Source organism: Lagopus muta, chromosome 10 (assembly GCF_023343835.1).
Source record: "Lagopus muta isolate bLagMut1 chromosome 10, bLagMut1 primary, whole genome shotgun sequence".
Lineage (NCBI taxonomy): Eukaryota > Metazoa > Chordata > Aves > Galliformes > Phasianidae > Lagopus > Lagopus muta.
Window position 1 is genome coordinate 9,153,946 of NC_064442.1, and position 22,396 is coordinate 9,176,341.

The 22,396-nt window shown below is 39.6% G+C and overlaps 2 protein-coding genes across 6 annotated transcripts in view; one reads left to right on the forward strand and one right to left on the reverse strand.

Annotated features, from left to right (window-relative positions):
- The window catches only part of HDGFL3 (HDGF like 3), a 34,853-nt gene extending 33,632 nt beyond the window's left edge, over window positions 1-1,221 (forward strand). Inside the window, exon 6 of the mRNA XM_048956797.1 lies at window positions 65-1,221. Coding sequence (XP_048812754.1) covers window positions 65-70 — 6 coding nt within the window. The 3' untranslated portion in view covers window positions 71-1,221. The remainder of the gene's footprint in view (window positions 1-64) is intronic.
- On the reverse strand, window positions 1,115-21,949 carry TM6SF1 (transmembrane 6 superfamily member 1). Of its 5 annotated transcripts, none has more exons than XM_048956789.1 (10): window positions 21,759-21,949; window positions 19,998-20,101; window positions 18,933-19,030; window positions 17,879-17,982; window positions 16,938-17,020; window positions 15,839-15,960; window positions 11,371-11,475; window positions 9,232-9,324; window positions 8,134-8,253; window positions 1,115-2,979 (listed from the first exon to the last, which is right to left on the reverse strand). In XM_048956789.1, exons 1-10 carry the CDS (start codon window positions 21,848-21,850, stop codon window positions 2,788-2,790), a joined length of 1,113 nt encoding a protein of 370 aa, XP_048812746.1. In that variant the 5' UTR covers window positions 21,851-21,949; the 3' UTR covers window positions 1,115-2,787. The 5 variants fall into 5 exon arrangements, with proteins under 5 accessions (XP_048812746.1, XP_048812749.1, XP_048812747.1 ...); XM_048956790.1 differs by lacking the exon at window positions 1,115-2,979 and adding an exon at window positions 2,986-6,213; XM_048956793.1 differs by lacking the exon at window positions 1,115-2,979 and adding an exon at window positions 6,221-7,339.
- Between the last annotated feature and the right edge of the window lie 447 nt (window positions 21,950-22,396).

The following is a 22,396-nucleotide window of genomic DNA, read 5'->3' on the forward strand; positions in this document are numbered from 1 at the left end:
TAGAGCAAGCTTTTTTGTACATGAAATGTGATTTTGTTTTTCTTTCTCTCTTTCTCTCTTTCAGACTTAACCAACATAATGACTGCTGAATATTAAGGGAAAACACAAGAAGGTTACATGTTTGGTTGTCTAATATTCTTGGATTTGATATGAGTCATCACATCTGTTCATTAGTATCATCAACAGCATCCCAGTTTGTATGCACATTATTCACATTCCTATCTGTTGTGTTTGCAGAAATGACATTTTACCCTTTTTTCTAAGGGTTGCGTTTCGATTTTCATATTATTTGGTTGCATGAAGTTGCCCTTTCCCAGTGGCTGAGGTTTATGAAGATGCCGCATACTTGAACATGTTTTAGATCCCTTTTCTAAACAGAAAAGGTGTAACTCCAGATTATATCATTCTATATCAGCATTTTTTTTAAACACAAGTAAATCTTGGCAAAGAGTCCCTTCCATACAACGCTACAGTATTTTCCACCCACAGACATTAGTTTAAATTTCCCTATGGCCATGCTTTCTTGGGTTTTGATCAGTTTACAACATGAAAGAAAAAATCTTTTTGCGTTGAGATCACCACCAAGTTCAATAATGTAATACAATACCTTTCCTTCCTAGAAGTACCTAGCTAGTTATACTCTTAATACTTCTCAAAATCATGATGTAATGTACACTATCTGACTTAGTTCCTATATGTGAAGTTAGTGAAAGTCTTTTTGTGTTTCTTTAGATTAATACAAGGATTTTTTCCAATGCCAACACAATTTGAGATCATTCATTTGGATGCTTTCCACTTTTAAGCTTACTGTGATATAGAACCCTATGGGAAACCAAAAGAAAACATCGATTTTAATGAATGAAAGGCTTAAAAAGGATGCTGTCATTCTGGCTTTTTTTTCCTTTTGGAAATAGAACTAGACTAGTAAGTAAGCATTCCAAATCCATTATTCTGTGTACATTATTGTTGCTATTGTGATAATAGAGATTTTTATTTATTTTTATGCCAGCTTTTATTGTGAAAACATATTTAGTCTGGTTTTATCAATCCTTGTTATGCTTGTCCTTGGAACATCTTTTGCGTATTCAAGGTTTGTAGTTGACGAGTTTACTGTAAAAAACTAAAAAAAAAAAAAAAAAAACACAACAAAAAAACAAAAAACGAAACAAAAAGAAAACAAAAAAATGTATTGTTTTTACAGAATAAATTTATTGGAATGTGTATTGGGAGTAAGGTTTGAGGTTGTAAGCAACTAAGTTAGCGTCATATTTGGCTTCATACGTGTAATAATGTGAGGTATTAATGTAAGTCAAGTATTAAAGCAAAACATTCTGTTAACATGAGTTGACCATAATAGATACAAGTGCAGGTGAGATCTTTATTTTTTCTGTACTTTGCCTTTTCTGGATAACAGGAGGTTATTAAATTCACCTTGAATGTATTCAAAGTTTCTTTAAAAACATTAGAAGTGACATCAGAGGTGCAAATGTCTGTGAGACATCGTGTTGTTGCAGCCCAACAGCTCAGGGCTTGTTTTCTTGGGAGGACGGGGTTGGAGCTGTCCCAGATTCGAGCGCACATGGAAGGATTCCGCACCAGGGAGGTTGGGTGCTTGAAGGAAACCATTGCTTAAGTTCCCTTTTACCGAGAAGCACTGACAAAGATGTGCTGTGGTTTTTGGGCCTGCCCTGTGGTCGGAGGTATGAAACCATGGGTTCTGTCTTCTGAGCGCTGCTACGAACCACGCCTCAGTGTTTCACTGCGGAGCGTGAACGCATGACTTTCTTGCTGCTCTGAAAGTCCCCTTGTGTAGAGTGCAACATGCATGCGCATGAGCTGATGCTTTCCTGTTACTGATCAGGTTCAAAAAGAAAACTGAAATTCTCCAAGTCAAAACACCCAAAATTCAACATCCCCAAAATAAAGTATGTGCAGTTAAAATGTATCAGCTAATTTCATCTGCAAGAAAGGCACTAAATATCCTGCTTGAAGTAAAAATATCAGTAGCAATTGCAAGCGGAAACCTGAACAGACCAAGCAAGGTCTCTGTATATGCTGCTACTTGTTTATGGCCTAACACCGTCAGCAAAAGGAGCTGCACAGGGTAACGCTTCAGCAGAACCCTCCTCTTGGAAAATGCATGTTAATGTGGAAGGGCTGCTGCTCAAGGCAGGGAGCACTCCATGTCCAGCTCAGAAACACAAGTGAGCACATGCTTAACTTCAAGCAGATGAGTAGTCCTTGCAGAAGTGAATCCTTGAAAGTATTAAGAAAACTATACGACTTGCATAGCATAAATGGAGTCATACCATCACAGTGGATTGCTTCTTGAAAGATTTCTTGAGGTTTTTAACAAGGCTGACCCACGAGACATTACTTTTTGACAAATAAAACATGTGCATGTTACAGAGTTATGTATGTTAATTTCTGACACTTGAAAATCTTGACCTTCACATTCTGTAGTAAGTTTGTATAGGGATTGCTAACTGATATTCTTCAGTGTGTGGAGGCAGAACACTGCCACTGTTACTATTTAATTCCATGCAATATTTTAAAAATGAACCATATATGAAGTACGAACTGTGCTTGGAGTCAAAATGTTGAGAAGTGATATTGAAAGCAGTTATCTTTATTTTCCCTTTTTGAGTCAGGTGAACAAACAAGGCCATGCATCTCCACACAGCTGTGCAATCTGGCACACCTCATTTGGGTTCCATCCGAGCACGTTCCATTACATCCAAACCCAATTACATACACAGCCAAAAAGAGGAGCTGAAAACAGTTGTGCTATTCTGTTTTTTCTTCTTCTTTCGCCTTCATAAAAAACTCGGGCTTGTGGACACACCTGTAAGCCAGCAGCTGGGGAAGAATCCCATACATTATGTTCAATATCAGAAAAAACTGTTTTGCTTCTTCAGGGACTCTGTAGATGTAAGGAGTTCGGGCATGAAGAGAAGCACCAATATGGGAAAACTGAGCCTGTGGTGTGTATATAATGTGCATATTGGGGAAAAAAAGAAAAAAAGAAGGTAAAGTTTATGAACATTTTGGAAATGTTTGGACAGCATATTCCGCATACAAGTGTGCATCTCCTGTGACAATTTCCCTTTTATTCCTCAATTATCCTTCATATGTTTATGGCAGTGAGAGGAAATTCACTCTGAACTACGGTCATTCATAACTCAGTATAGAGAAGAAAGGGAGCTATCAGTGTCATGGCAGGGGGTGATTTTGTGGACACAGCACTGATGTTTACATTAGGTATAGGATTTCACCCTCAGTTAGGGATGATTATTCTTGCACCAGGCTCTGTAATCCTTCCCCAGGCAAACAGCCACCAAGCTGTGCATCGCTGCCCGGTGCTGCGCTGGGTCTCAGCCCAGAGGCGGAGGTGGGACCTGCAGCCACCTACCATCGTGTTTGGCATCAGCAATCAGCAGTCAGACATTCTAAATAAAGTCAGAGAATAAAATCTGGAAGCCGTGTTAGTTTCTGTTCCGTTGTTTTTTGTTTCGGTTTTTGTTGTTTTTTGCTTGTTTTTAATTTAATCTTATAGATTCAAACCCCAGAACTCCTGATGATTTCAGAAAATATTGGTAAAGTTGGCCTTGGGTCTGGGGGCAGTTCTGAAGCATAGGTTAAATTCACACGGAAGGTTATAAGCAAAGGCAAGCTTGTTGAGCTGGAGCATATTTTTAGCATAAACAAACACTTAAAGATAGAAGTGTCAGAGTAGTTACTGTCTTTTGTCTCCATCTGTTACCTGCTATTTCAAGCAACAGCTTGAAGTTCATGTTAACTATCGTGTGTCCAATCTTATTTATTTAATTACTTTGTAGTGAGTGAGATCTGAGGAGATGAACATCAATTTAATCTTAAGCAGAGCGGGAGAAAGGGACAGCAGGATTTTAGTTGTGCAGAGGAGTACACGATGGCCAAATGGCACCTCCACCTGGGCTTCAGCAGGAGTTGATTTGGACTCACGAAGGACTGATTCTGTCCATGGTTGTTAGCAAAGCAGGAAGTGAAACAGTGCAGGTGCTTTAATACACATCTCTCTGGCAAAGGGTTGGACTGAGCACATACATCAAAACAGAAAAGAAACCTGGATTTCAGGAGATTATAACCACCTCCACGTAAGAGGGAGCACTGATCTAGCAAACCAGAGGCAAGAAATAGGGCAATCAAAGAAATCAAGTGCACACTTCAGCAGAGTGCTGCCTAGTATGTTTCTGTAAATAACTTTTACACAGTAAACAGATGTTGAGGGGCACACTATCAGCAGCTTGTTTCTGTCAGCTGGATAATTCAGTCACCTCTTGCTGCCTGTTTGCTCTCAGCTGTCTCAGATGGGAGCTGCCTTTGGCACCTGTGTGCACGTGCTCAGATACCTGCTGCCTCTCCTCACATTGGGAACCTTTCTGCAGGCAGTGAAGAATCAGGAGCAAACACCATTCGTTATACAAGGTAATGGTTTGCAAAGAAAATATGCAATCACAACCATCGGGCTTTGTGTAGGAGGTTTGGTGCTGTCCAATGTTCACCTAAAGCTTTCCAGGGCATCTCAGAACTGCTTAGGGGGAACAAGACGTTAAGCTGTGTGCCTCTTGCAAGGGTCTCCTGTCTCCAGAAGTGGCCCAGCTATGTGTAACAGTGAGTTCACAAACTTGGCAGAAGGAGCTGTAACTCCTCAAACCCCTAGGATGCCTTAGGAGATCTTAGCCTTACTGTGTGATTTGTGTCTCTTACAAGAGCTGGAGCACATTGGTGAGCTTTCACTGTTATAGAAAATTGAAACATTTGTCTGCTTTTTTTTTTCTCTCTGTAACCCATGAAGATTTTCACTAGCTAGTGAATGCACTATATAATTATTATTTATTAGACTTGTTTTGTCTGTGTAATGCTTTTTTCTTTGCATTACCAAGGAAGCCATTGGGGTCTGTTAAAGTCAATTTTTTTTTTCAAGTTTGATTTACCTTCATGTAGACTGTGTTAGGCTTTTAATCTTCTATCTTTCCATGACTGTATTCAGATTCTGTTTTTCTGGTTGGTTTGGGTTTTTAGTCTTGGTGGGAGGAGGAAAGAGAGTGTTTTAAAGCAGGTCTCTCATTTGCCAGTAGCTTAATCTTGCTCTGACTTCAAGTGCCCAATCCATGTTCTTTAGAAAGGTAAGAGCTGTTGGTCATTCCAGATCACTGTGCCAGTTGTGCACTAGGCTGGTATTTCAGTAAGTGAGGGCAACCTTGAGTCTGCTGTGATCATATCCTCCCAGTGAATAAACCAATCCTTGGTGCTTTCTGCACTGAACCTTCAAGTGGAGAATTTTGAGAATCAGAACTTGGCTGAGAAATCAACCGGATAATGTGCTACAGGTTAACTTCTCAGGTAGCCTCTTCTGTTTAATAAACATGTGGCCTTTGTTAAACTCAGAGCCTTGACAGTGTGCTGGTGGGGCCATTCCACAATCACTGGAAGAAGACTGGTGCTGGGTTTGGCACTGCTCAGTGTGACAGCTGTAATTTACCTTTCCTGCTACACATTCGTCTCCTTGTCAGTATGAAGTAGTTTGGGTTTTTTACAATATTTTTTGTCTGTAGCATTACTGTAGTTGTTGGGTTTTGTTACCCTGCAGACAAGAAAGTCCTCCAGCCAGGGGAAAAGAGCCTGGAGAAAGGTTCCTTCTAATACAGATTAAAATCAAATAAAAAAATTATAACTGATTTTGGAAGGGATTGGATCAGATCTTATGTACCTAAGGAAAGTCATCAAATGGAATGGGGAGAGAGTAACCTAGAAAAATATGTTCCTTTGCTTTAGTTCTCCTGCAGATCTGAGACACTGCAGAAAGAAGCCACCAAAAACTGCAGAATTGAGGAGAGCAGATCTATGGAGGAGTAAAGAAAAACTTTCTATATTTTGGATAGTATAGAGAAATAGGCTGCAAAAAACTGGTGAGACAGTTGGTACCCACTGGTTGTGGGCAGCAGGGGTATGGCTCTTAAATTGCTTCACATGTAGCTCACTTGAGTAGGCGAACACCAGTTTTTTCAAGTTCACAGAGAGTATGCAAACTGTAATAATCAAAGTTCTGGTACTTTGGTGCTTTGACATTTAAAGAGCTCTTCCTTCAACTTCAGGATGTTTAAGAGTTGCAACCTGTTCTTGAAGTCTGAATGTCAGGAACAACCATTTAACTGAGAGCGATGTGTAATTCTGAAGCAATAAATACAGAGAGGAATGGTTATTTTTGTGTGTGAAAGGGCAGGCACTTTGAGAGGGTCTTCGTTTGGATGCATCAGGTGGCATTTTGAGACTTGTTTTTTTTTGCAAAAAGTATATATTTCCTAATGATAGGAATAAAAACAACTGAGATGCCAACATCTGACATCTGTAGGAGCAGTGTTCGTTCCTGGGGTCAGTGCCCCATTTCTATCACTAGTTGTTTACCTTTTTTGGACCTTTGCTCATAACTGAAGGCAAAATCCAATTCAGTACTACAGTTATTTTGATCATCAAAGTTTTTTAACCTAAGACAAACCCAAAAATGTGTTGTATCCCTCCGAGTAACAAAAAAAACCCTCTAGAAAGGTGCCTTTGGTCCGTTATGTCACATTTTTCTTCCTCAGTTGCTCAAAGTTCACAAAGTCAAATCAAGTAAATCTTTTTCTGTTGTGTGATGACTGAAGTTCATTCTGCTGTGCATTGCAGTTAGAAGTACAAAAAAACCCAAATATCCCAAAGGAAATGTGGGGAGTGTACAGCAACATAAGTTCCCTTTATCAATTGGATTTTGTCAACCCACGAAGTTTTGTACATAGCACAAGCTTCAAAGATTAAAATGGGAAATTCTGAGTAAAAAATACCACTTCAGAAAGATTTCTTTTAAAAAACAAAACCAGATCCCCTCCAGTCTGAGGGTCTGAGTTGGTAGGTAGGTTTGTGACAGTCAGCATACTTTGACTTCTGGTTTATTTCACAAAGGGCTCAATAATCATTGAAGAAGCAGTTCTTAACCTGCCAGCTTGGGGAATTCATGAAACCTGAGCAATCTGTCAGTAGAGAAATGTTCCCAATGCTGCCTTGCTTACCTTAGCTAGCTTGTGCTTTTTTTAGGTTAGATTGTGCCAAACACAGTTGTATATTTTTTTATATCTTTTGGATAATATGTTTGTCAGATTCTGTTTTGATACAATTTGGTGATTCAAGATCATCTATAAATTGTTGGATAAAAAAGTCATTCTCTGTGATACCAGCTGACAAATGAAAAGTAAGCTGTCACTCCCTCCATCCTGAGTGGGCAGTTAAGCTGGACTGCAGTTCGTACCCATGAATGTTATCTCTGCAACAGGGAACAAAGTGTTGGTTTGTGTTTGTCTAATAACAGTACTTGATTTACCCTTGCTGCTGTGTCTCAATGTTTTCATTATTGTTAAAGCACTGAGTGCATATTTTCCTGTGTTGTCTGGATACTCAGAATACATTTCCTGCATACAGTACAAATTATTTGTCATTGTCTCAGCTGTGAACGTTTATCTGTATGGCATGATAGGTAGTTTATTACTGCTTGTCAGTTTCTTTTTCTTTTGGTCAGTCTTACAGCCACCAGCACTAAGAGCTGTTTAAGAGAACCCAAACAATGAGTTCAGTATGATCACTAGCATGCCTTTGGCAACAGGAGTGTGTCTTAATGTCACTGTCTGTTCACTGTGACTAGTAGCTCCTTGTTCCACTTGTGCTTTTCAAACCACTGATCTGGCAATACATATTATGGGAACATTGTTACTGTTTTGTTGGAGCTGTATGTTTTTTCACATGACCCACTGCTGGCACTTCGGGACAGGCTTCTTTCATAGTCTCAGCTAAAGAATGCATGGCGCTCAATAAGGTTTGCATTTTCCCGATTGAATGATTCAGTAGAAAGAGAAAAGTCTACCAAGGCAAGAAAGCAGTCAAATATAAAATAAGCCTGAGTCTCCATTCCCTCAAGTTAGTTTTGCACAGATACGAAAGATGATTTGTGTTAATATGGCATAAAACCGATATGGCTAGGTCAAGCCCTGCTCTCCTTACATATTCCATAGTTCTCTACTTATTAACTAGATATTCAAGAGTGAATATTTTATGGAGAAATACCTGAGCTAGTCCTCCAGCATGTATAAGGGTTAAATCAGGCATCCAGGAACAACCAGGCACCAGTAGGCCATACAAAGCAATCACGTAGTATGGCACGGAGTAGAACATATATGCCAGCATCTGCATTTTAAACACAAATATTAGTTCCTTTGCAATATGAGGGAGGTGCATTAAAAGTTAGCCAGCTGTTGACTGTAGAATTGAGATTATTCAAAACTTTGTATCTAAAACCTCTTTGAGAAAAGAGGATGCTGTTGACTGGATCCATACACCCCCAGGCCCCAACCAGTATCAATGGCTGTTGTCTCTTTGCCTGATCCAAATCCTCTTTATCCCAGGACATGTTTTCCCTCATCATACTGCTTGCCATCCTGAGACCATGCCAATAAGCATGGCTTGCCTAACTCACCATCCAGTACATCCACTGGATGCTATTCAGAGTCCATTTCTCAAGCTCCATGGTGCTTTCTGTTTTGGAGTGTGAAATATATTGAAATGTGAAATGTATTGAATATACTGAATACCCCTTTTTCCAGAAAGTATAGGTCACTGTCTGAATGGTGAGTCTTCTTATCACTTCAGGACCTGTCCTTATAAGCAGCAGACAGGGTTGCAAAAGAATGGCAACTTTGCAAATATTACAAAACTGAAGCAAATGTGCATTTAAATAGGTTTGGTAGGAGACATCGTGGTTGAAGGAGCATGTCATTGGTGACAGAAGCACAACATGAGCTTAAGGAACCTAGTTCTGCACCTCTTTTTGCTCCGTTATTCCAGACTGAAGGTCTGCTTTGTCCATCTAAGAGAATAACGATTATAAAAAGCATGCGGATCTATCTCATGAAATATGTTTTAAAAAGCCTGAGTAATTAGGATGTGTAACTCCAGGTAACAGATCTGAATCAAGGTTAAGTTTATCACAATGAAGAACTGGTATCCTGGAAGGCTGTTTAGTAGGAAATACAAAATACCGTTTAACTTGCCATAAACAAATACTTTCCTTCTTGATCTTGTCATCTGTGTAACCCGTGGCGTCATCTTTGTGCCAGGTAACAAATCACTTCGTAACACTGTATGCTTTCACAGTCAATGCTTTACCTGAAGCTTAGGATAGGCAGCAGGATCTTTTATATAAGGCTCGTGCAGTTGAATATATAGCCGGCAGAGTTCAGCAGGGCAATCCAGAGCAATCTAAGAAGAATTTTCAAAACTTCCCGTGAACAAAGGACTTTCTCTAAACCTGTTACCAGCCCTAAGGCTCTAGGAGTGGGCTGAAGTACTGCTTCCTATGAGACTTGCTTAGCATCTGTTCCAAAGGTGATTCCTTTAATCATCAATTTAAAAAGGGGAAACAAAAAAAAGCCTGAAATGCAGTCTCCTCTCATGCTGCTCAGGGAGATGCTGAGGAAATGCTCACAGCATACTTGAAAAATTTCGGCTGGAAGAGAATTCAATCACTTGGCTGTGCTAGTAAAAAAATATAACAATTATTGATTTGGTCTGACAGCCAGACAGCGTGTGAAATCCCAGTGAATGGGCTTTTGAATGGAAAATTGCTCAAGGAGTGTGAGGAAACTTCTGGTTAAGCACTCAAGTTTAGGATAGCAAGCTACAGGTGTAGTCCAAGAAAAGATTTGCAATGTGGCAAAGTAGCAGTGGAGAGCAATGCAGATTCCAAAGACAAGTGTAAATTAAAAACAATAATAATGATTTCTAAGGGAGTAGCAGAGAGAAGTGGATTTTACATTCCTGTAGAGCGAACAAAGCTCCCAATAAACAAGATCCAGTTCCACAAGGAATGACTTCTCACAGGATCCTTAAAACACCTTCTACAAAAAGATAACTATTCTAAAAGGAGTAAGCAATCTCTATCAAGAGCTGCCTCAGTAAGACTTGCAGCAAGGCATTATTAACACGTAGTTACCAGCAGGGCTAAACGTGACTTTTGCACAACCGAATATTATGTGTATTTGTTGTGTGACTTTGGCAAGAAATAGGAAGATTTACAAGAAATGGATATTCCTCCCCATTCTTTTCCAATATGAGCATTCAAGAAGGTCTGGGTGTGTTCTAATATATTATATTTCTGAGCACTTTCATAAAATCATGGCTACATGGAGATGTTTGGTGGATCTCTGTATGTAGAAGAAAGGCCAGTAAGCTGTTCCTGTTTTGGTTATGTAAAACTATATGGAAATGACCACATACTATAAAGAAAAAATAAAAAATCAGCAAGTTATTCCTCATAGGAAATGAAGTGGGACTACAGACTAAAGTTAGATGCTAGAGCATGAGATAATACTTCCCACAGCAAAACTGTAGGTGAAATAGCAGATCAGCCAGCACAAGTAGTGCTCTGAAGTAGCGTTGTACATAAGAAATGAAGTGATCTGCAACAAGTTAAAAGGGGGAAAAAAAGGGGGAAAAAGGGGGGGGGGGGTTGTGAGGCAAGTTTTTGGAGAAGCAGCAGAAGATGAGTGTAATTGAGGAGCAGAACTACAGCAGGGCAATCTGCAGTAGGTCTAAGATGCTTAAACATCTGAACTTTGAGACTGGATGATACACAAATTCCTTTCTGCTTAAGACAGAAGGCATTTTCTTTACTAACAACTGGATTGACCTACTACTGAATTTATCTACTTCAACAAGCATTTTCAACATTGACTCATTCCCTCTGAAATTTTAATTCAATCAAGTGTGCTTAAAACAAACACAGAGACCAAATCATATTTGGTAAGTAGAAACAGCATAAGTTCTTTTTTGTTTGGGGGTTCAGTGTTTTGGGAGTTTTTTGTGTTTTTTTTTTCTCTCCAACATAGTATAAATTAATTTGGTTTCCTATATAATTTCAATGAAGTATCTGTTTATAAAAACAGAGACTTAATTTAGTTGGCTTACCTCAATGTTCTTGAACATAAATGCAACTCTAAATCACTCAAAACAATTTTGTTCCATTGATCTGCACCTGGGATGCTATGTACTCCCGAAATTGTGTGCAATTTCTTCTGAAAAACACACTTTACATATGGCAAAATGAAGAAACAAAGAACCAATAATTATCCTAAATTTCAGTTTATGTATCTAAGGCCTATTCCAATCTTGATAATGAAGGAATTTTCCTTGACTGAAATGTACACATTTTTTCCACACAGTTGCAAAAATATCTCATTTAGAAAAACAAGTTTAACATTTTGACTGAAAAGGAAAGGCTGTAATATTGAAATATCTTCAACTTACCATGCCCCTGAATATGCAAAACCCCGCTGCCAGAATGAGATACGCAGCTAACATTAAATCCATTGGTCGCCTTAAGAGTCCTTTCTTCTGAACTTCCTGAACCACCTGCAATGCAGAACACATTTAATACATCCCAGCTCTGCCTGACATGTAATTAGCTCCAGATCATTCACTACAAGAAGGTTCCAGCAGTGAAACATTGTGATAGAAGCAGTTCACAGTTGTTACCTTATTTTTCCACTAATTTCAGGGACTGAAAGATTTCTGCATCTGAAAAGGAGATCTTGGACTTGACAGCATGCAGTCATGAAAACTAGTCTGAATAAACTCTAGAAATGGATGGATCCAAATGAAGCCATTTGAATATGGATTAGTTAACTTTCAAAGCAACTTAAATAATGGCACTTTAACCCTGAACTCACATCAATCTTTAAAGCAGTATTACAAACTTCTTTTAAAGTTGCATCTATTGTTAATTTAAATGTAGAAAAGCTTTAGAAGCATTGGTTTATTATCTCAAACATTTGAAACTGAATCTAAGGACTGTTTGGAGGGACAGCAAAATGAGAGCTCATCTCATCAGTGACAGTGAATGCTTATTTTCATTTCATCACAGCAGCCTGTGACGCTACTGAAATTAAAGGAACGTGGATAAAAGAAAAACATTTCTGTGTTCTCTGCTGAGATCAGTGAACAAATACTATATCCAGATACGTAATGCAGAAATAGCTTCAGAGCAGGATCCCCTATAGCCCACCATGTGTGCCTGTAAGAGCTGATGGCTCTGTGTTACCAAAAGCTGTTTGGAAATCTAACCAGGAGGATGACATAGAGGAACAAGAGTGACTGCTTGGCCTACTTGGTAGAACATATTAGACTCATGGAAACCATTCTGGGTACAGTTTGAGCACTGCGTACTGACGGACAACATGGTAAGCACATCAGAGTATCTTTGTAGTTCAGGGGGAGAACTTCCCCATTTATATGTGTTAGTCATTTCCTCTTCCTTTTTATTTGCCATGTGTTGGCATGCACACAGCAAAAAGAAAAATCTGATCTCCTTCCTGTCTTATACTTGTGGAATTGTCTCCAAAGGCACAAAACAATAATTAGGATGTAGAGGCACAGTTAAAAGCACTCGAGATTACAATAAAAGCCCTAAAGAAGGAGAACTAATTTGCAAGCTCAGTTCCTGGGCAAGGACTGTAAGATCTGCACTGTAGTTTAACAAAAATAAGGCCATTTGATACTCAAGCTCTAAGAAAGGGACGGCCTATTTATTTTATTTTATTTTTTAATCTTTTTCAGGAAAAAAAAACCTGTTGCTTTGCAGTATTTGAAGAACTTTTATAAATGTTGTTGCACTTAAATACATGCAAATAATGTATGTATATTCTAACATTTATCCGAGAGAGAGACAAAGACTTCCCAGGGCTGTCGAGTTAAATCATCATTGGATATAAACTACTACATGGACGTTCCACTTAATCTAAGTATGAAGCATACACACATTTCCATACATATATTTATATGCATCACTCCCTCATGTCAAAAGGTACATTACTGAATGTATATATTCACTGTGATCACAAAGCTACAACAAATTTTGGTGCAGTATTAGTTTGTGAAATGGCCACGGTGCAGAAATGAATGCACCTTTTTTCTCTATGTCTACACTAAGCAAAATAGAAATGAAAAGCTTAAGAAGGGAAAAGATGCACTTTACTCTCAGAGCTAAGCTGCACAGTAACTTTGCCCTGTGCTTCTTTTTACACAGAAGAGTCACATCAGCACATGCTGAAATGAATGAGGTGCTAAGCACAGCGGCCTGGCAGAGATAACCTGCTACAGGTCTCCTACTTACTGCAAACAAAACTGACCTCTGCACGGGTCCTGCCAACACTGCTGTTTCTTTTGTGTGGTGAGGAAATGTGCAGGCACGTGGAGCATTTTCTCTCGCGTCCACAAAAAGGAATTTTCCATAACCTCTGAGGGGCTCCTTGCATGCTCAGATTTAAGGAACAGGAATAATCTTATGAGCTGCCTGTAGAAGTCAGTCCCTCCAGAATTCATGTACAAATCTGACTTTATGTGTTTTAATTTTGTAAATGAATTTTAAATTACATTAACCTGTTCCCTGAGCTGATACACTTAGAGATAACCTGCTGGGCTTTGTAAAAAAGCGTGGCACAGTTTGCTTTGATTCTAAGTGAGGGCATAATTCTTCTCCTTTCCTATGCACCACTTCTATTAAAAAACACCCAACATTTGATTATCTCCTTGAGTTTTGTTGCTTTGCTTTTGTTTGGGTTTTATTTATTAATTCATTTGTTTAACTTAAAGGTTTATCCTAGTCTTATAGCAATGAGTATTTTGGCCCCAGAATTGCATCTGTTGCTTCCATGTAAGTTCTTCTCCATATTTGCTCTATCACACTTAAAGTCATTATTAAAGTTTCTATCTAAACCTATACTGACTGCATGATAGCTGAAGCTGTTCAGTCTTTCAGCTAATTGTAATTGATCTTTTGAAAGATCCTCTTTCCAGGATTTACAATGATTATTTAAACTGATTAGCAGTAGCATTATACACAATTATTTCCTGGAAACAATACTCACTTTAGAGCTGAGAAAGTTTTATTAAAATAATAGCAATTTAAAAAAAAATCATGCATAGTTTTGTTATAGCTTGAAGGTATTTTAAATTATACTGTTAATGGACCAAGATACAAATTTCCAGTTGTAATCCTTGGATACAGAGGATAAAATAGCTGTGAACAGAAAACGAGTTCTGAAAACAAAGTGGCTGGGCAAGGCTTGATGGCCCTGGTGAAAGGAATGAAGACTTTTTTTTTATGGTCTTCTAAGGAAAGGAAGTTCAGCTTCCCAAGAAAGGATTCACTTACAAGTGCACCGTCAAACTTTCAGCTCACAGGCTTCTAATTCAGTCACTTTTTGAAAGAAAATTTAGGAAGTGAGTTTCCCTGGCATATGTACCAGTACCAAATCTAAGTAAGTGGTTGAACTCCTTGTGAGCGCTGGAGACGTGGCTGTATTTCAGCAAATAAACAACCCATCACATATTTACTACTACAGCAATTTCTGCAGTGTTTTCTTTGCTGAGAAAACAAACTGAAACCTTCAGCAATTCTTCATGCAAAGAATATTCTCACTAATACATTCAACAAAAGTCAACACTACATTTAACTACACTTAACTTCTTCTAACAGATAAGCTTCTGGCTGATAATTACTGACAAGTTTAAGTAAATCAGCTCAGACTTCCACAATATGGGACGTGGTTTCCTGCAAGATCATACGGGAGAGTAGAAGGGAGTTTGGCACATACACTTTCCCTGATTTTTACCTTTAAGAAGGATGTGCCCCAAAAGCTAGGCACAGCCCATAGCTTATCTTCAAACTTCAGGAGATACGAAAGTCTGTCTATGCTCCTCTTCCTCACCTAAGATTCATCATGTGTGGATGGATGGCTGAATGTTCTCTTTCATACATTTCTGGAATATTTTTCAGTGCGTCATCTGCTGTTATTCTACTCCCTAGAATGTGCTCCTATTAGCTATGGAATAGTAATTCTTTTCATCTGTGTCTTTATTTTCAGCTATAGAATGAAGCTGACAGGGACTTGAGAGCTCTTGAGATGCAAAAATATTACTTGGTTATATTACAATATATTACATTGTATTATATTTACATTATATTTATTGCTGTGGCAATAAACTGGCTTGCAAATGGCAACAAAGAGTTAAATATCTGTTCAGTGCATTGTATTACAGGGTTGTTTTATTTTGTTTGTTTTTAGTAAGACAGTGCATAAGCCATTATTCCATTTTTTTATTGCTCAGTTGTATTATTACAGACCAGCTATTAAACTCAATGGCAACAGCCTAACCAGCTTGTAAGTAAAGATGATTTTTACAATCTTCTTTGAAAACGTAAAGTGTAGAAACAATTAGTGAGTAATAATTGAACAATTCATATTACCTCTACAATCTAATATTGCAGAATACACACACACACATGCACAAAAAGGAAGGAAATGTTTAAATTACATAAAGTCTGTAAGTCTTCTACGGAAGAATATTTTTCTGTAGAAGGTCTCTAAGGATTTTGTGGCACCTTATGACATTGGTATATTTTAATGTTTCCATCAGTTGAGGAATTGAAACAGTCAAAAGCTGAATAAATAGAGGGAAGTAACAACATTACCTTTAAAAATGAGTCCTTTGCTTTAAATATGAGAATTTTGCTATTGCTTTATCCCACCTTAATGATATGTTCTTGTAGTACAGGTATATTTACAGTGTCTACACAGCCTGGCAGCAATTGTCGTAACAGTGAACAATTATAAAGCATTCCTCTGCCACAGAGGGGCCTGGAAAACTCCATACAGACAATAGGCATATTTGAGTTTTTCTAACAGTAACCAACGCTTAAATACAATAATATTACCTTGACTGGAGTATCAGGAGTTGCTGAAGGTTGATTATAAATTCGGAACCCAGCCCATATGGGAAGGCAAATATATGGTACACTCAAGAAAAAAGCAGGACACACTTTTGTTCCATATTTTCCTGTTAGAAAAAAAATGATCATAAGGTACTTGAAAAATCTGTAAGCTGTGCTGAATACTACGTATCTAATATCAAACCAGAAGCAGCTATGGTAGTGTAGACATAAAACACTGGAAGCTGCTGTGAAAGCAAAGCAGATCTTGAAAATCTGGTACTCAACAGTGCCAGGCACAGTGAGACTGAACCTATCAGCCAGGAAGGCATGACAGAAATGAGAGAAATTGTCCTTTTTTGGAGAGGACAAGAAACCACATCAGTGACTCTGTGCTAGGTAATCCTACAGGAATGGAGGGCTGTGAACTCTCCTAGTGGAACTTACTTCAAATAGAGACTATGCTTTGGAGAAGGAAAAAAAAAGGAAAAAAAAAAAGAAATTTACCTATTTTTTAAGATCTGGTATTTTGTGGTTTTTCAACATCCTGAAAGTGGGGACACTTTAAGGCACCATGCGCCAGAAAGACATTATGTGAATACTTAAATTACAATTCTAATCTCTAGCAGTTATGCAGTGATTTATCTTAATCAAAAAACGTTCAATTTTGAAAATTGAATAACTTCCAGATTTCATTTTGTTAAAGGTGATCTGGATGACCCTAATGCTGCTTGAAAGTCATAATATTAATTAGTAATTCTCTGCAAAATAAGTTTGATATTATTTACTTGGAGACAAGTACTGTATCCCTGCTAAAATTAAACCTAATTTGGATGAAATCTTATGGGCATAGCAAAATACAATACTTTTATTTTTCCTTGAGAATGTGAATCAAAACAATTTCTTTTCATATTTCAGATTTAAATTTTGAAATATTCTGTCTCTGTTACTGATAGTCCTAAAATTTGTCTTTCACTTCATTATAAACAGGAAGACTTGGAAGACTTAGATTTAAGACTTAGACTGCAGCAAAACAGAAATAAGCTATTGCTGAATTTTGAAAACATTTCACAGGAGAAATTTAGTTAAATAATTACATCCTTACCCACAATGTTTCCAGGCATAAAGACAATGATGCTCATGAAAATGGAACCCAACCAGTAAAGGCCAATGGTTCTATAGCTTTGTCTGTTAAAAATAAAAAATAAAAAATGTATAAATACAAAAACATCATTTTTGCACTATCCCTAAAAATCCACTACCCCCAGATCATCTTCAAATGTTATGATTGGTGTGGTTGTGTCCTAGTAAGCAAATATTTAAGATCTGCACCACAAGACAGCACTGGATTCTTGTTTTGAGGTGGGAATTTAGAATACTACACTGCTGTCTGAGCAGGCTGTTGCATGAATAGTACAGGATCTACTCATACTTAGTTGTCTGTCACTGTTTCACTCATCTGAAGGCTGACTGTGTGATTTTGCATGTTGTATGTGTGCAAATACGATAAAATAATAATTATTTATTAATTAACTGAATTCCAGTGTTGCTCCTATTGCCAGTGTGTGTACATGAGCCTCTGGATTCAAGAGTTTATCTTCTCAAACCTTCTTCAACAGAAATAAAGAACTTGTAGAAAGGGCTGCTGCCTGCTAAGCAAATGATTCTCCCCAAAATGGAGAGAGTGCATCATAATGCTAAACTATACAGTACTCTAACTGTAAATATGCTAATGGAGGCAAGATATCTCATAGTTTTAATGTGTGTTCTTTTGCTTTTAACTAGCACAAAGCACACAGATGGACTGTGCTCAGGGTGAAGGAGAGAAACCACAGATCAATGGATTTGTTGGTCTTACAAAGCTGAGAGAAAAGGCAACTTGAAGAGGATACAGTTCCTGAAAGTAATGACGTTTCAGTAGTGTTGCTTTAGCCTATGACATGAAACAGTCCTGAAAGAACAATCTAAATGCTACATAGAAAAGAAAGCCCTTCGTGGGTTAAATGAGAATGCAAGCAAAGTATTACACAAATCAGAATGACTTACTCCCAAGCAATAGCTGCCACCATCAAAAGATACATCAGATAATGAGCAGAGCCATCCCAATAGCAGATCACATGGCCATACGCAGTGTTCAGATATGGTTCACCCTAGGGAAAAGTTGTTTTAAAAATCATGCAATGATTGAAGAAAGAATAATCAATTAATAAAGAACAGCAGGAAACGATTTGATAAAAGTAACTGATGATCATTCAGTTCAGCAGTACACTTTTCAACTGTTAATAAAGATGTTTCCAAGCACAAATCTGATTTAGTAAGGATCAAGTGTAATGAAATTGGTTCTATGGTTACAGAACAGAGTGCAAGATGAAGGGAAATCTCCTGCATGTGATCATCATCACTGCTCTGCTATATTGCCGTATTTCAATGTTAAAAGAAACAAAACGAAGACACATTTAACAAGTAACAAAGATACATCTGTCAGCCTAGAGATCTACAGCAGTGCTGGACGTGTTAATGATGCCAACAGGTAACTTTGTAGGCCCCAACTCGTTCCACATTAAAGCTCATGGAATCTTTTCAGTGACTTCAGTGACTTTGAGAGCAAGATCTTACTGAGCTATTTTTGGTGGATGTTGCTAATCAGCAGCCAACAGATTCTGCTGAGTAGGTGTTTGGCACCATCGTTTTGTTAACTCTACTTCAATTCCACATATGAAAGTAACTGGGCAAAAGCAAAGGAATGGTATTATTTCCTTCTTGGTAAAACGTTTAGATATGGCAGCACCCATCCACCCCATGTGCTGACTATGGTTTTCAGCAACTGTTTTCCATCCATATAATGACTATACAAGTTAATACAGAACAGTATTACTTTAATTAAATAAGGTTGGAGTTGAAAGGGATGTTAATTTTCCAAATGAGTCAGTGATTTCAAGTCAATGACAGTTTTGCCAATAACAACAATTAAACAGGTCAGTGACCAAATTTAAGAAGGTCCTGTTGAACATGTAAGAGGCTGTTTTTCTGTGGCAAATACTGGAACAAGTTATTCACAGTGAAGATTTTATTTATATTTGTAAGCCAAGCAGTCCTTTACCTCTCTCAAGTAATGAGTCATGAATCCATCAATAATTCCATCTTGTTCCAGCCCAATTATTAGATTCACTACACTGGTAAAGGCAAATACAGCATAAACTGTAAGAAGACAGAAGAAAATAAATTAAAAATAAATAAATAAAAATAAAATTTAGAAATGTATAAAGACTTGAAATCATGCAGTCACTTCACAATCTAATAAACACAGTCAAGCAGAGATCTACTGAACTACACATGTCTATTTTGAGTTACAGATATTTAACATACATATGATGTGACAATTTCACATCATTTTTCACATTGTTTCACATAGTTTTTCAATAGTTAGTAACTCAGGAAGTTCTTAGAAGGTTTTTCAAAGGAATGTGAAATCCCATGGAGCTGTATGCACAGCCCCCATGAATCTCCATGGAAAAATCAGCATTTCCAGAAGGCCAAGTATGCTTTCAAAGATCTTAGTCATAAAGTGACCTTGATTGTCGCTACCTCCTGAAAAGGGATAGGACAAAAAAAAAAAAAAAGAAATGTAACTTGCCATTTTTGAAGGAGAATGCCATTAGCACATTAGCATTAGCCCCTGCAGTCCATGGGAGACCTATCCAGCAAGGCCGAGTGGCATTCAGAGTCGCTCATCTGAGACAGAAAACTTACTTATGTTAGGCTTTTTATTTCCTTTGACATCTGTGGGAATTGAGAGTTCTCAACCTCAAAACACTGCAGGACAGATGCCTACAAGTTGTAATAAGGAGGAAGACAGAGGATAAATACACGAAGTTTATGTGCTGCTTCACCTACAGTCCAATGTTGCAAAATTTTCAGCTTAGAAAAAAATGGGCCAGCCAAAGACACAGCTGCAGTGTTTTTGCTCCAAGGTAATCTAAAAGTAAGGTTTCCTTTCAGAAAGTAATCGATATCTCCATGCTTTGATGGCAAAGTGTAAAAATAGAAATGTATAGAATGAGTTCTGAAGCCACGGTTAAATTCTAAAGCTGAAACAATCACTATATATTATCCTTCACAAAAATCGATACGTTCTGAATTTAGCTCCCATGTTAAAAGGACATACCATAAAACAGCGGATCTTTTGGTGGTTTTCTTTTGACAAGAACACGAGCCAACAAAGCAATAAAAACCAGAACCAGTAATCCAACTGCAACAATTGACCAGGAACTGTAAAAGAGAAGTGGGGGTTAAAAGAAAAACAGGAAAAGGGGCAGAATTACATTTATTCAGTTTTTTTTATCAGCTGTTCTCAAATGACAGGCCCACTCTCACATGTACATACTCTTAAAGTAATTGTTTTTAATACAGAAAAGATTGTTCTAAAAGTCCATTTCATAGACTGTCATAGGGTTCATTTTGTAGTTTTGCATGATTTATGGGCCTGTCTTTTTACATGTGATTATCTAAAAAAAGAAAATACAAAAATAGATAGATAAACAAAATGTCCAGTAGTCAAGATTTGTCTGACTAAAATCAGTTTCCATACTGCTGTCTGCAAAAATAAATAGAAATGATGGAAAATGCAAAGGCCAATGAGACATGAAAGTCATGAATGCAGAGATTTCAAGGCCAAAAATAGGATCATTAAGGACATTAAGTCTGACCTCAGCAATCATTTACCTAACCTAGAAACTACGTATTTACAAGTAAAGCACATTAGTTCTGCAGCTAAGAGCAGCAGTGTGGAGCACCTGTGATGGATCTAATTTCCAGTTTTGGAAGTGCTACGGAAGAGCCCTCAGTCCCCATAAAGCAGCACTGCTTGAGGTGATGCAGGAATGCAGGAATCAGCTCTTTGGCAGTAACACAGGTGGGCTCTGCAGGGCAGAGCTTTCCTCTGAGATACTGGGGGCTCTAATGCTGCTGTGTGAGCTGTTTGTAGAAAGGAGTACCAAAATCTTCAGCAGAAACCCCAGGAAAAGGTGCATTAAGAAAATGTGTTTGTGGTTTAAATCCCTGTATGTGCAATTGATTCTGTGAAGACTCTCTTCTCAGTCCTCAGTTTTGTGCTTGTGCACAGAGGAGAAAAAAATAAAAAGAGAGAAAAGTTAGGTAAACTCCAGAAGCACCAGCTAAGAAATATTTGGCATGTGATTATATACAGTGCCGCTATGTGTGTCCAGAAAACAGTGTATAAGCAAACAGTGCTGATTGTGGTGACTTCAGCCTTAGTGAAGCTTCATTTTAAATCACTGAAAAGAAGTGCAAGATAACCATTTTGGAATATACACCCGGATGCTTCCTGAGCCGTGGTGGGTGCTCCCAGCCTGCTGGCTTGCTTCATGGCTTCAGTCTTCTACCGCTCCGCTCCACCAGTGATGGATTTCTTCATGCCATTACAGCCGCTACTACCACAACAACTCTGCGCTGTGGTTTATCAATTTGAAACAAACATTGGCACCGTATCACATAAGTCAGCACTTCTCCAGCAGCGAGAAACCAAGAGAAATAATTAGGTTATGAGCCAGGAGGAGGCAAATGAGGAAGGAACGGAGGCAGCAAAGCCTTACAAACACGGGGCAGATATCCGTGCAGTGCAGCAAAGTAGCAAAACACGCGTGGCTGTGTGCTCAGAAGGATGCCGGGCTGCGCCCGCTGCCGTCCCTCGAGGGGGCGCCGTGCTGCGGGGCCGCTCGCATCGCTCCCGGGGCGGCTCTGCCCCCGCTTTGCCCTCGCTCCGCCGGCCCGGCCCGCTCAGTCCCGCGGCCGCAGCCGCCCTCTCTCCCCGTGCCGCCGCTAAAAATACCCTCCGGGCTGCCCCTCGCCTCGGCTCCCCTCACCTCAGCCTCCCGCTTCCCCTCCCGCCCTCCGCCGCCCGCCTCACCTGCCGCCGGCCGCCAGGCAGTTGAAGAGGTACGTGACGGGGATGGCGGTGAGGGAGAGGACGAAGACGCCGGTGGCCGCCGAGGCGCTCATCCCGCGGCGAGAGGCGGCGGCCGCTCAGCGAGAGCCGCGCATCGTCCGCGCCGCCGCCCCTCAGCGCCTCCCGCCCCGCCGAGGGCCGCGCTCACGCGCCCGCCGCCCGCCCCACCGCCCGGCACCTCGGGCCGCCCCCTCCCGCCCCGCCGCCTCGGAAACCGGAGCCGCCCGTTGTTCCCCGGCGCTGGAGGCTGGGCGGAGGGAGCCCCGTCGGAAGGGCCGGCGCGGGAGGCCGCGGTGTAGCGGCGTCGGAGCCCCGGCGCGCGGGAACGCCGAGTGCCGGCACCGAGGGGAGCCGGGCTGAGGGCCGGCCGGTGCAGGTCCGTGTCAGGCACGCAGCTACATCTCTGCTATCTGCGTTAGGATTTAGCTGGGTTTCTAACGGGGACATCGAGATTTTAAACGTTTCGATACAGGAGAACCGCGCTCCCAGAAGCCGGTGAGCGCTCAAACAGCGGTCGGTGGTGAGAGAGAAGCGTCCCGTGCTGCGCGGGCACGGCGCGGCGCGGCGCTGGTAGCGTAGCGTGTAGCGTAACTTTGTAC